At 28.4% G+C, this 12,991-nt stretch overlaps 1 protein-coding gene across 6 annotated transcripts; it reads right to left on the bottom strand.

Moving 5' to 3' along the window:
* Positions 1-640: 640 nt before the first annotated feature.
* Positions 641-8,823, bottom strand: LOC114129516 (uncharacterized). Of its 6 annotated transcripts, none has more exons than XM_050197277.1 (19): positions 8,659-8,823; positions 7,604-7,786; positions 6,558-6,791; positions 6,284-6,379; positions 5,446-5,526; positions 5,245-5,358; positions 4,656-4,766; positions 3,892-3,957; positions 3,555-3,644; positions 3,391-3,483; positions 3,059-3,169; positions 2,857-2,967; positions 2,433-2,552; positions 2,100-2,213; positions 1,918-2,025; positions 1,776-1,835; positions 1,286-1,345; positions 1,085-1,168; positions 641-1,004 (listed from the first exon to the last, which is right to left on the bottom strand). In XM_050197277.1, the coding sequence occupies exons 1-19, from the start codon at positions 8,677-8,679 to the stop codon at positions 873-875; spliced, it is 1,989 nt and encodes a 662-aa protein (XP_050053234.1). In that variant the 5' UTR covers positions 8,680-8,823; the 3' UTR covers positions 641-872. The 6 variants fall into 6 exon arrangements, with proteins under 6 accessions (XP_050053234.1, XP_050053235.1, XP_050053239.1 ...); XM_050197278.1 differs by having other exon boundaries at positions 5,266-5,358; positions 8,659-8,822; XM_050197280.1 differs by having other exon boundaries at positions 817-1,027; positions 1,080-1,168.
* Positions 8,824-12,991: the final 4,168 nt, after the last annotated feature.

Raw genomic sequence — 12,991 nt, 5'->3', positions numbered from 1 at the left:
TTTACTGACAACTAGACGAGAGAATAAGTGAAAGTATTTTACAATTCAAGTTTAAGACATAATATATATATATTATAAATTTATAATTTATAAATATTATATGCTGCTGTTCGTATCAAACGTCTTAAATTGCTTATAAAATAATAACTAATAAGTATTAAGTAAAACACCTATCTAATAAATTAATAATAAAATATTTTACTTATATTTTATCGTTTACAAGTTCTAACCTGTGCTGCAGTCGTTCTTTTATTAATAATTTTCAATAATTTATGATCAATTTTAACAGTATTAGACGAATAGATGAAGTATAACTGTATTGTGGTTTCTTGTGATGGCGATTCGTTCAATAATGTATAAGTACGTCTAATTTATTGAAAGTGCGTTCGTTTCATTTTTTTTTTTTTTTTGAGGAACACATTTGTATCGTGTTAACAACGGCTGTCAATATGAAACAAAAAATTAATCACACTTCACCATTAAATATAAAAATCTTTCGACTAAATTTCACACAACGATGCAATTCGAATAAAATTGTTTTAGAATAAATTAATAATCGTTGCACAAATATTAAAATGGATTAGAAATTAGAATATCAAAATATATTTTACAACATTTTAAAACAATGTACTTTAGTAAGTTGATAAATAATAAGTATCGGAATACATTTATTTCAGTAAATTTAAATATACATCATATTATGTTACTTATTTAGATATAAATTTATATTTATATGCATAAACTTTAACTATGATTGGCATTCACTTGTGTACACTTATAGCTAAACATATTAAAACAAGTCTGGTGAACACAATATTTGTATTATTATATATTATTTTATTATATTATTGTGTGTGACGTAGTTATAATCGTCAACCAATGATATAAAATCTGGGAAAGTTGAACATATCTCCGTTTTCATCGTCGTTACTTGTCAAAGTCGTCGTTTCAATTTCTGAGACGTTGACCGTTGAATTCATTTCATCTTGTCTGTATTGTCTGACCTGTAAAAAAAATAAAAAAAAAACTAACAATCCGAGTGTTTTTTAATTCGTTATAACAATCTTGTAATCGATTACCTTACCGTTCTCGAATCGTTTGGCCGATTGGTTTTAACACCTGCTCTTTTCGTCTGCGGATCTTCGGCGGGATAAGGATCCAGAGGCAGCTATATATGATAAATGTAATAAATTAATTAATTCATCTCAATATAAATAAATAGAAAAACGATAAAATGTATCGTTGTTTGTTATCTGTGATATGTATTATTATGTTTGCTGTTTACCAAGACTTGAGGCACCGGCTCTTGTGGTATTTCTGGCCATACTATCTCTTCTTGTGCTTGCTATATGTCATGTTGAAAAAAAATAACATAAATTAAATTTTGGTCGAATCGAACTATTAATAACTATTAGCAAAGCATAACCATAAATAAAAATCTGGTATAATTATGTATGTATAATAGTGGAGTGGCGAAGACCACAGATCATAGGTACAACATTTGAAATTTCCAAAACACACATAAACATTATTATAATTTCATTAAAAACAACTTAAATTTAATCATTTTTACAGGTAGCCCCAACCATAAGCAAACTGTGGAAAATCATGAATTTTTCTTTGATCAAAATAATATATTTGGTAATAGTATTTTTTTATGAACACCAATAAAGAAAAATATTGAAATAGTTTTCAATTATTTTTTAGTGGGATTTTAAACGTTATCCCGCCACTTTCCCACTATAGGTACCGTTTTTCTACAATATGTGACTTACCTGGGAATTTTCAAAGTCGGGTCTGATAGTAGTGCCGATTGATTCGGTGGGCTCTAAGGTCTGCATCACAAAGAAAAGAACGGTCAAAACATTGCTGAACGCCAGCGGAACAAGTGGTTAAATATCAATTTAAATTGCTTACTCTAAACTCGGGACGGTCTTCATTATTATTGTTTTGTTCGGTCACGTACTGAATGCCTGCTGCATCGGTTGCAGTTGCGGTTTCTGTGTCACCGACCCTACCTCTGGTCTATTATAACACACGTGTTATACAATTAATTCAATATTACACTGCCCGTTAATATTAATATATTTAGCACCTACCTGTGATGTAGTCACCTCAGATTCGTACAAAGGACGTAGTGTACTGACTAACGCGGGTTGTCCGCTAACAGTTTCGATAGTCGTGTAATCGGCAATAGACGGTACACCGGTGGTCTGAAAATTTAATTTAAACAATCGTTGAATATTTTCCAACCGAGCCACTTGTAAAAGTAAATGCCCAATTCCCTCTTTTTTTTTAGGAGACAAAAAAATGTATTGATATGGAACTAACTATATTTTATAAACACACGTTTTTTAAATCGATACTTATTTGACAGCCAAAGTTGAATCTTAATCGTGATAATATAATATTATATTATATTAAGTACCTACCTGTGATGAAGTTATCTCAGATTCGTACAAGGGCCGAAGCGTAGGGATTGACGAGGATTTTCCTTTTACTGCCGTTTCGATCGTCGTGTAATCAACACTGAACCGTGAGTTCTCGGTAACCTGAAATTTTAAGTCAAATATCGTCTATTTTTTTACAGTTGAAACACTTGTAATAACAAATTAACAAAGATACAATTCTGCTTCTTTTGGGAGACAGAAAAACTTATTCATAGAGAACTAAATATTTAGATCACACGTTATTTGTGTTAATTTAATAGTCCGAAATATACACATTCTAGAAACACTACTAAACGACCTCTAAAAGTTTAAATTATTAAAATGATTGTGTCTTCGTTTTTATAAGTGTTTCAATTGTGAACATAACGAAGCCGGTCGATTTTTGTAGTAAATGCCTAATACATACTTGGACGTCAGTTTGACGGCTCGTTTCAACTGTAGTTGGTACATTTTCGAACGATTCATTATTCTCTTGTAGTGGTTTGACGGTCACTAGCACATCCGTTTCAGATGGAATCTACATAAAGAAAAACATTATACATTTCGTTGTTTAGAACTAGGTATATTATTGTCAACGAATCTCTGGATTTTTTTTCAGTTATATGCACCTTAATTTTGTCCTCGTTCTCTTTAATGGTTTGGTAATGCTCTGTCGCACTTTCTGAAATCACCGATGCTGTTGAATATTCATCAAATTGTTTTACACCAGAGATTGTTGTCTAAAATCGTGAAAATATAACTATAAAATTCGTTACAATAGTCTTAAATAATAATTTTATAGCCTAACAAAATATAGCGGAGTGTTGATCAATATAGATAAATAATTTCAAGCTCATAAATTATAACTACCTATTCCGTAACAACATACACACCTACGTAATATTATATTGTATTCGTGTATAAAATATGAAGTTTTTTTTTATTAAATCAATATTCATACTTGGAAATCTAGTGAGCCGTCGCTTCTTTCAGTGGATTGTGCGGGTCTGTCGTTATACGATACCGTTGTTTGAATGTTGTTTACAATCGATATCTGGATCAGTAAAATATTCTATGAAAGTAAATTATAAACAAATAGAGAATGATGAAATAAATAATAATTACAGGTTTTGTAACCGGTGAATTATTTTGTGTGTCATCGATTGCGGTAGATTCTCCACCGATCCTAGAGTTGCTGATTTCAGTTGTGATTTCCTTATGATATAAAACAAATATTATACCACATATAAGACATATAATTATAAGATTAAAATAACGCACTGTGTTTAAACTTTAAAGTATGTTTAGGTCTAAAGAATAGAACATCTACGCCTATAATGATAAATTACCGTGTGCAATTGTCTCGTTAATATAACATTGAATACAGATAAAAATAAAATTAATTAATAACCTAATTACACTTGTATTGTATATACCTACTAAACATTATTTTCAAGCTTACTTTGGCATTATCTTCGTTGAATACTGTATCAGAATATCCTCCCTTACGGTCTCCTCTTGAAGGAACCTATAGACAATGGTATGATACTATTAAATCATATCTACGTAAAATCTAAAAAATCGCTAATAAGGAATAACAATTATAATTATTTATAAATTAAACTGCCCAATGATATAATATATTAAGTTTTTTAGCGATAAAATATTAAAAACAACACACTGTCTTCGATAATAATATTCATTGAATTTTCATTGTATTCCATGACAATAAAATTTTTAGTGTATACTGTACATATTAATAATATACTATATTGTATACTGTATATTTTATAAAAATATTTTGAAGTATTTTAGTTAGGTATTAGTAAAAAATGGTATACCTAATGGTAATCACAAATGGTACTTATTAGAAATTTTCCTAAGGTTTTCTGGAAAAAAAAAATCCTCAGGTTGCTATCCAATACACAAAAAAATTTTAATTGTATACTATATATTATTATATATTATAATATAGTATATGTTTTAAGATTATGATAAAAAAAAAAAATTATCATTGACGTTGCTATAGTAGCGTAGTTATATTATTATCTGTTGTTAAGGGCAACCTAGAAATTTTAACGTTTAATTATAACATTTTAACATTAATTTTCTCTTTGTTATTGTTTGGTTGCCATGAAAACTTTAAAGGTCAGACAAATAAATATTGTATCCAGCCCAAACCACATACATATTATTTTTAAAATGGATAAAATTTGTTGTTATTACTTGAGGCTGAATTGGAACAAATGGTACTGAAGGCATTTCTGTAGTGATCACGTTTTCATTCTTCAAATCATCAATAAATTTGTTATCATTATCGTTATCGTTTCCCTTAATCTGTTTAAAATTAAATATGAATTAAAGTTCATTTGCTGTTATTTAATTAAATTAAAATGATTCATGTGTCAGAGGACAATGGCTCGATATATATTATTATTCGTAGCACGTTGACATGTACGAATTACGAACACTAAATAACCAAATCACCTGAGCTCCAATCCCCTCCAGTATACTAATTAAATAACAAAATTATCTATATAGAATAATAGTGTTAGTATTTTTTTTTTCATGCATAGATAAAAATAGATTTTTATACGAATTATATTAATTTTTGTAATTTAAAATTTTGCAATAAAACGATATATTTATAGCTATGATATATTAGTTGTATTAAAAAATATATAATTTTGTAATCAATTTAAAAGAAACGTAAAATATTAATTGACGTACAATTTTGAAACACATATTATTTACTGTTTAGTTGTAAAAATAATTTATACAATTATTGTAACTATAGATAATCATTAAAACGTACTGTATACGTGTTCATATTTACATTTGGTTTATAAGTTGTAATCTTTACACTGTCCCAATTAGGATCTACAGTTTCTTGATGCTGTTGTTGTCCTTCATTGTGTTCAATCCCATCCTAATTAGTAACAAATTTCCATTATAGTTTAGTTTGTTTAATTACGATTCTTTCAGAAAAAACTTTATTGCCGTTTAATTTACTCACCTTTGGGTTTTGGGTTGTAGACATTTTCACTTGATTCCAATCCGGAAAATTAGGTTTTTCTTCGTTGTTTGAATGTTTTGTCTGTGAGATAATGCGTAATATATTTTAATAAATACAATTATATTTATCATTCACAATCGTTTAAACTTTCATTCTACGCGGTGTAATACAACAAATACATTATAGAAAAAATAAACAATCCGTCAACTAATAAACATAATAGTGAAAAGAAAGTCATAGAATTGCATAAAAAATATATTTGATTTGTGTATTTCAATGGATAAATAAAATGTCAATTTATCATAATATAACGATCTATACTTAAGGTTTTAAGGACAACTGACAATCGAGTTGAATCGCAAACAATTCAAAACAAAACAAGCACAATATAATATGTTTATGGGGTTTGTGCAATTGTAATGGTTCAAATGTGACGATTAATTATGTTGATGTTGAAACGAATAAACGATGTTATTAAGATTTAAGTTTATGTCAAAGACTCAAGTAGGTATAATACTATAATATATTATGCAGTCATATTATATAGTTATATATAATAATGATGATAATACAGAATTCGATACATCAACCTAATCGTTTTGTTTACCACGCGGAACAGGATTAAAAAGCCGGAGTTTGCGGTGCCTAAGTCCGTTTGAAAAAATTGAAAATAAAACACATTTTTGACTTGGTTTTTATGAGTTTTGCCGTGCCGGAAAAGCCTCATAATAGTCCTGTGTCGACCTGAGCTTTAGCCCCCCCCCAAATCTCAAATACTATATACGTGCCTTTGCCCGTGGTCTTATTATTGATATGTGTTTATAAAACACGTACTCACCTCTTCAGTAGGATACGGAATCGGATCTATGACGACCGGCCGCTGGCCTCCACCGTTGGAATCCACCACTTTTTGACCTCGTTGCACGACTTTGCTCTGTAAAGGAAAATTTTTAATGTGCGAGATGAACAAACACTATATAACAGTGCCGTATACTTCCGCAGAAGGTGCGTTTTTATTTTTATCAATTTCTACATAATATATCCCATATTAACGAAAGGACTTTATATGTTTCTCCCGTGACTTCTAAATTCTAGTCGAGGTGCAAGCTTACTTTGATGCGGCGTGTCAAGTCCGAGTACATTTTCCGGAAGTCGCTCACTGCAGCGGGGGCACCACCGTCTTCCGTCTCCACGGTTACCGAAGCAGACGGAACGCCGGTGTTCGACAGCACTCTGTATCCGCCTTTGTCCGCCACGTAATCGACACGAACTACTCGACCGTCGCCGTCCGCGTAACTGTAATATCCGGTCACCGTGCCGTCGCTGTCGCGCATCTCAGCTCTGCCCTGTGAACAACGTTATTAATTTCGCACTGTTATCAACGTTGTCCATAATCTCTAACCGAGGGCCGTCAAACAGCCCATTCTTCAGCGCTATTGTTACCGAGCTAGACAAATATATGTATACTTGAAAAGTTTTCTATTTACCGTGATAATATACAAAAGTCTCGAAGAGCGAAGAAAAAAAATAAGTAAATATTAATAAAAAGATTTGTTTAAAATTGAAATTGCTATTTACTGTGTGTACTGTTTTACTAGTATATTGCAGGAATAGTGTTTGTTAAATTATTACATTAAATTAAATATTGATGGTAAAAACGATGACACATAGATGATTTTATTTAATAAAGTTGACCCAACTCAATGAGTAAATCTCATCTTCTAACATTTTTTTTCTATTTTTAAATGAATTTATAATTAGTATCAGTTGAAGATTAATTAGTATACAATTAGCATACATTTTATTTATTTTCTATCAAAAAAAAAAAGTTTAATTGTATTAAATTTACGACTGGCAGACAAACTGTTATAGAGTGCAGCTTATATTAAATTTATACTATGATAACGCATATTTAAATTAGCAGCTATGACAGTTTTAAGAAGGTGATAATAAGATTAAAGAGAGGAGAGTTAAATTCTTCAGAAAAAAATCTTATTTTTATCAATGATTAATGTCTTACACTGGTAATAACTTTTTCAACCTTTCTTCTTATTATGCAAAGTTTAGGCTTTTGTGAATTTTATTATTTTAGTATTCCAAACTTTAAGAAGAAATTAAATTTTAACTTAAATAGTATGATATTATTTTATCTTCTCACCTGTTCGCCATTGGCGTGTCCAAATACATACTGTCCATCGGGTGACTGTACGTGAAAACTATCGCCTGAAGTGTCACGATTAGTGCCAGATTTCGTTCTCCCCAAAGCGGCGCCTTTGCTGCCCGTCGTCGCAGGATAAATACCGGCGGACGATGCTGCAGCCACGATCATCAAGACTACGATCTATGTGGCGTAAAAAGACAAAAATACATTTTGTAGTTATTTAAAAAATAGTTTTTATTTCTATTTATCGAAATTTCATCCGAGTGACCGTCGTCATATATGTAAATGATGTGCCACAAGTTCTCATAAAAAAACACACAAAGTATATAGATTATATTACTCTAGGTTGCATCGGTTAAACTTATATTATATAGGTTGAACTTTGCGATTTTGAAAAATATGTTTTAATATAGTTTGAATTACCTATAGGTTAAATAACAGGCATTATATTTATGATATTTATGAAAAAATCTAATTTTTAACAGCGATTTATCGATTCTTAAATTGTTACTATTTTTTATCTCTAATGGGACACATTGCTTAAAATTATGTTTATATTTACGAACCATGATTATCAACTATTTAACAAACGGTTTTTTAATAATAAATCATTAAGTTTAAATAAGTGGATCAATGTTGTTCTTAGTTCATCGTATTTTAAACGATGCTCTCAACATGATATTTATACTAAACTGATCTAACATCAAATAATAATCGTAGTGATCAGTATATATTTTAAAATTAAAATCTATTTGTTTATCGACCTTTTTGAAGAAGAATTTTGTTCTTTCGTTTTAATCGTAAAAATCAAAAACGATAAAAACATCACTATACGATGAAAAAGAAACCAAAAGTTCACGTTAAAAACCGTTGTGTTGATAAAACTTGCTAGTATTATTTTTTGAAAAAGTCTCAAAATAGGTTTTAAAGGATCGCTTCGCGACTTGCGTACTTGCAGGAAATGACACGGACATACGACTATATACGTATATATTATGAACTATTCATAAATACATAACATTATATTATATATAAATAATATATAAACTTACGGCAGACGAGAGACGCATCATTTTCGTCGTTTATGGTTTGTCGTTATTTTTTTAAATTAATATCGTACAACACTTAAATTAATATATTATGCACTCTGCGTCCGTATGTGTAACGATGATCGATCGGCAACCCCGGTGGAACTTGATCGTGTCGGCCGTTTGCGAACATCTTATATAGGTACGCGTCAGTTTTTCGAAACGGTCATAAGTCCGGAGCCGACGTCCTCGGAGCTTTGCCCTACCACCAGCGATCTTGGCGAGACCGTAATGATTAATTGTTTCATCCGTTTTCCTGATTGACACAACATCATAACGTGTAACACGGTATATGTTATGATTCCGCGTAATTTTATTTTTTTCGATCCGAGAAAAAATTATGATCACACTTCATAATATTATTATCTACACGCGTTTTCCCTACGACAAATATATGTATATACCTATATACACAGGGTGATTCTTTCGTTGTCGAACACTCGTTATTTCAAAATTTATATTACAGAACTGTTGTTGTTTAGATGAACGACGTAGTAGACTAACACTTTACGGGGTATTCCAGTATTATTCCACTCCGCCAAACCAAAACTTTAAATACTTTTAACTTTTAAATAATAACTAATACACTATATTCGTACAATTTTCAATTTTTATACATCAAAATGCCCAAAAAAATATATTCTGCTTCAAAATATAAACTTAAATGTACGTGTATTATCTTCAAAAAAGTAAAATACTTAAAAAAAAACTATAATAATAAAAATATTAAAAAATTATGAATTAATTTAAAAAAAAAAAAAATGATTTTTTAGATATTTTGACTCTAAAATATATAAGAAAAATATTTTCAAAAATGTTAATGGATTTCAAAACAATGGAGTAGTGTTCGTTTAAAGAATCATCCTGTATATATTTACAACAAATAGCGGGTTTATGCAGAGCGCAATATTTGTCTCGTAAATTACGATTTTGTAATTATAAATAATAGTAATAATAATAGTGGACATATAATAACTTCATCATAGTCTCAATGCTCATATTATAACATACAGTTATAAATAGTAGGTATCTAGATGAGGTTACAAAACACTATAAAATATAGTTGTATACACCTACCCATATTATTTATAAGACGGCAATATTATTATGATTATTATATTAACGAGAGTTATGCGTAGGTATTACATACTCATTTTTTTAATTACTATTCGAGTTATTTTTTAAATCTAAACCTTACCTATTTATGTATCAAATATTTTTATTTTTTATGTGATCAAAAATATATTATTTTCAAAATCACATTTTGTATAGAATACTGATCGAACAATTTTTGTGCTGCAGAGTTATTAAAAATTTATTAAAAAAATTATAAACTTAAATAAATAGTTTAAAATTGTTCTAAATATTTTTTTAATTATATCATGATATCATGATAACTCAAATATACATATTTAGTGAACATTTCTGAGTTGAAACATTTATCAAAACCGATTCCATCACAAGCTGGTATAGTGGTACCTATGGTAAAATATTTAATGTTCCCACTCAACACTCAACATTTAAATTTATGTTTTTGTTAAATTTTTAATACTTAAGAACAAAAATATTTAAGTTAATTTATTTTATTGAAAAATTATATTTTTCTTATCCTCTATAGACATCGTGAAACAAATTTTAATCATACCAGTCTTCTCTATTTACTTAACTAACGAATATTCAAATACATTATAATATACTAGGTACAGCGAATAGAATACAAATTTAGACTCAGTCTACATCTAATTATAGGTAGGTACTTATCATATATTGATATACCTATTGAGGATAAAAAGCCTGTAAAGGTACCAGAAATAAATATGACCAGTACATAGAATCAAGAAGTATTTCGAGAATTATGTTTGATTTTACTTTTCAGGCGGTAGAGAGGTTCCAAATTTTTTAAATTTTCATACCTAGACTCACTTGTAAATTTAAAAATCTAACATACACTGAATTTTATAATTAGTAAACTTCTCAAAAGTATATATATAATATATATATATATATTATATGGGTTTAATTCTTGATTCATGTGTGGTTCAAGAATAAAAAATTTTGAGCATCATTACTCCTTCTTCCTCTCAAAAAAACTAACTAGAAAACACTTAGGGTACGTCGATGTGCCCAGCTATTTGAAAAAATACATTTTCCCGGACTAAAACATGATTTTTTCACTTGATTTTCTTGTGCCGACGTGCTGTTTTGGTTTAAAAAGTTCTGACAAAGAAGTTATTTGTATACGAGTGAATGACGCCAACAAATAAAATCAAACATTGAGTTTTGTAACAATACACATTATTTACCTTCAGTAAAATATTTGCTTATAGAAATCACTCATCTTATACCTAGAATTGTCATAATGTTATCTATATAAATATATTATGTATTACGATTTATGCGTATTTCAATCACGTAACATTTTTTCTTCCGAAGTCATTTCAAAGTTAAACCCATCAACTTACGTCCATATAAACATTTACTGCATATAATCCATAGCATATTTCGTAATACGTGTACGGTTTTAAGAATATAATTGAAAATAATGGCCTCCCGTGGACAACTGCAATATTGCTTTACTTGAATTCAAAAATCTCCGCGAAGTCCACGTGCAGAAAGTATTCTGATCAATTAATATTTACACATTACACATTTATGTAATAACACACAATAATAATCCATCGACGGGAAATGCTTCTGAATTATCGCGATGAGTGACAATCACGATGCCCTATATGGTTTTAGTTAAAGAATAAATTAATAATTAACGTCTAGTAGCAACTGTTGTATATTATAAATAGATAGTAGCTAATCTTAAACAATGGCTATAGTTAGAAACTACAGAGTACCCAATTTATAGATATACAATTAAAACTGGCTAAACAAAGTTATTTACTACTTTTTTTTCTTCAATAACGCAGTTGTTCAAAATCTGATTTATGACATTTTTAAATATACTTAAATATCATAATATTTAATTCTTGAGTTTGTTAAACTAACTGTTTGCTGTGAAAATACAAACTTTTGCTTTTTAAATGACAATCTCTTCCTCCTTTTAAACAGTAAAATACTTAATTGATAGTTTCTCTAAAAATTGATAGGTAGTACATCAAAACCAACATTTTTAATACATTTTTGTTTATGAGTAATTTAACTTTTTGTACTAAGAAAATAGGTCTATTATAATTACTTTGGATATGTGTAGTGGAGGTTATGGTAATTTGAAAATTATAATTATTTATATTTATCTATCAATATACCTAGGTACCTATAATAAATACTAAACCCGATATTAAATATATTTTGTAATTTTTTTAAACTATTTTTAAGGACTTTTATCCTCAATGTATAAAATTCAAAAGCTGAAAAACTACTTGTTTGAATTTTGAATTAAATATATAAAAAATTTAAAAAAAATTATTCATCGAATATTTTATAGTAAAAAAATACTATTTGAAAAATTGAAGTTTATAACATAATAGAACAATTTTAAGAATTTAAGATATGATTTTTACTAAATATCTTTATTTAAAATATTTAAAAATTCATTATTAAGGTATCTATATTTATTAATTTATCATTGTATATTAAATTTCAATAATTTAGGTGCAATCATTTTTTCCATTTTAATAAATTAAAAGTAATACCATATACTTATCTGTGAAGTAACTATTTATTTAGTATTTACCTACCTATATGTTTTTTGATAACTGCGACATATCTGGTCAAAAATGATTCGTTACAAACTCACAAATCACATAGTATATGAATCTAAAATGTGTTTTAAATTTATAATTTGAGTGTCTAGAAGACAAGTTTTTTGATAGGAAATATCAAACATAACAATGACCTCACCAAATTTATGTTATCTAGAGCTAATAAATTGTTTCCAATAATTCTCACTGGGAAGTTTCTTTGATATGTCATCTTATTAGGTCTTGTTTTTTTATGCATATTGTATATTATGTTTACATCAGTTGTGTTTATTGTTCTTACTACAATAGGTCACATAAATAATAAAAAAATGTTTTTTTTTATAATTTGTCTTGTATTAAGGAGGAAAACGTAATGTTGTTATTCTTTTTACGGTGAGATGAATAATAAAAATGTATAGGTACGTACATAATTGGCGTGCAATGAAACATATTATTAATAATTTTACTTTAAATAAAACTAATAGCTTGAGTTTTTTTTAAATTATGGTTGTAAGGCTTTTTTAATTTTTTATAAGATTATTTAACTTAAAATATTACCAACAACGAGTATATAATATATACAATATACATATTATGTTATTAAA

This window comes from Aphis gossypii, chromosome 1 (assembly GCF_020184175.1).
Source record: "Aphis gossypii isolate Hap1 chromosome 1, ASM2018417v2, whole genome shotgun sequence".
In the NCBI taxonomy this organism is placed as follows: Eukaryota; Metazoa; Arthropoda; class Insecta; order Hemiptera; family Aphididae; genus Aphis; species Aphis gossypii.
Note: the sequence above shows the minus strand (reverse complement) of the source record. Positions and strands in the feature narration are given on the sequence as shown.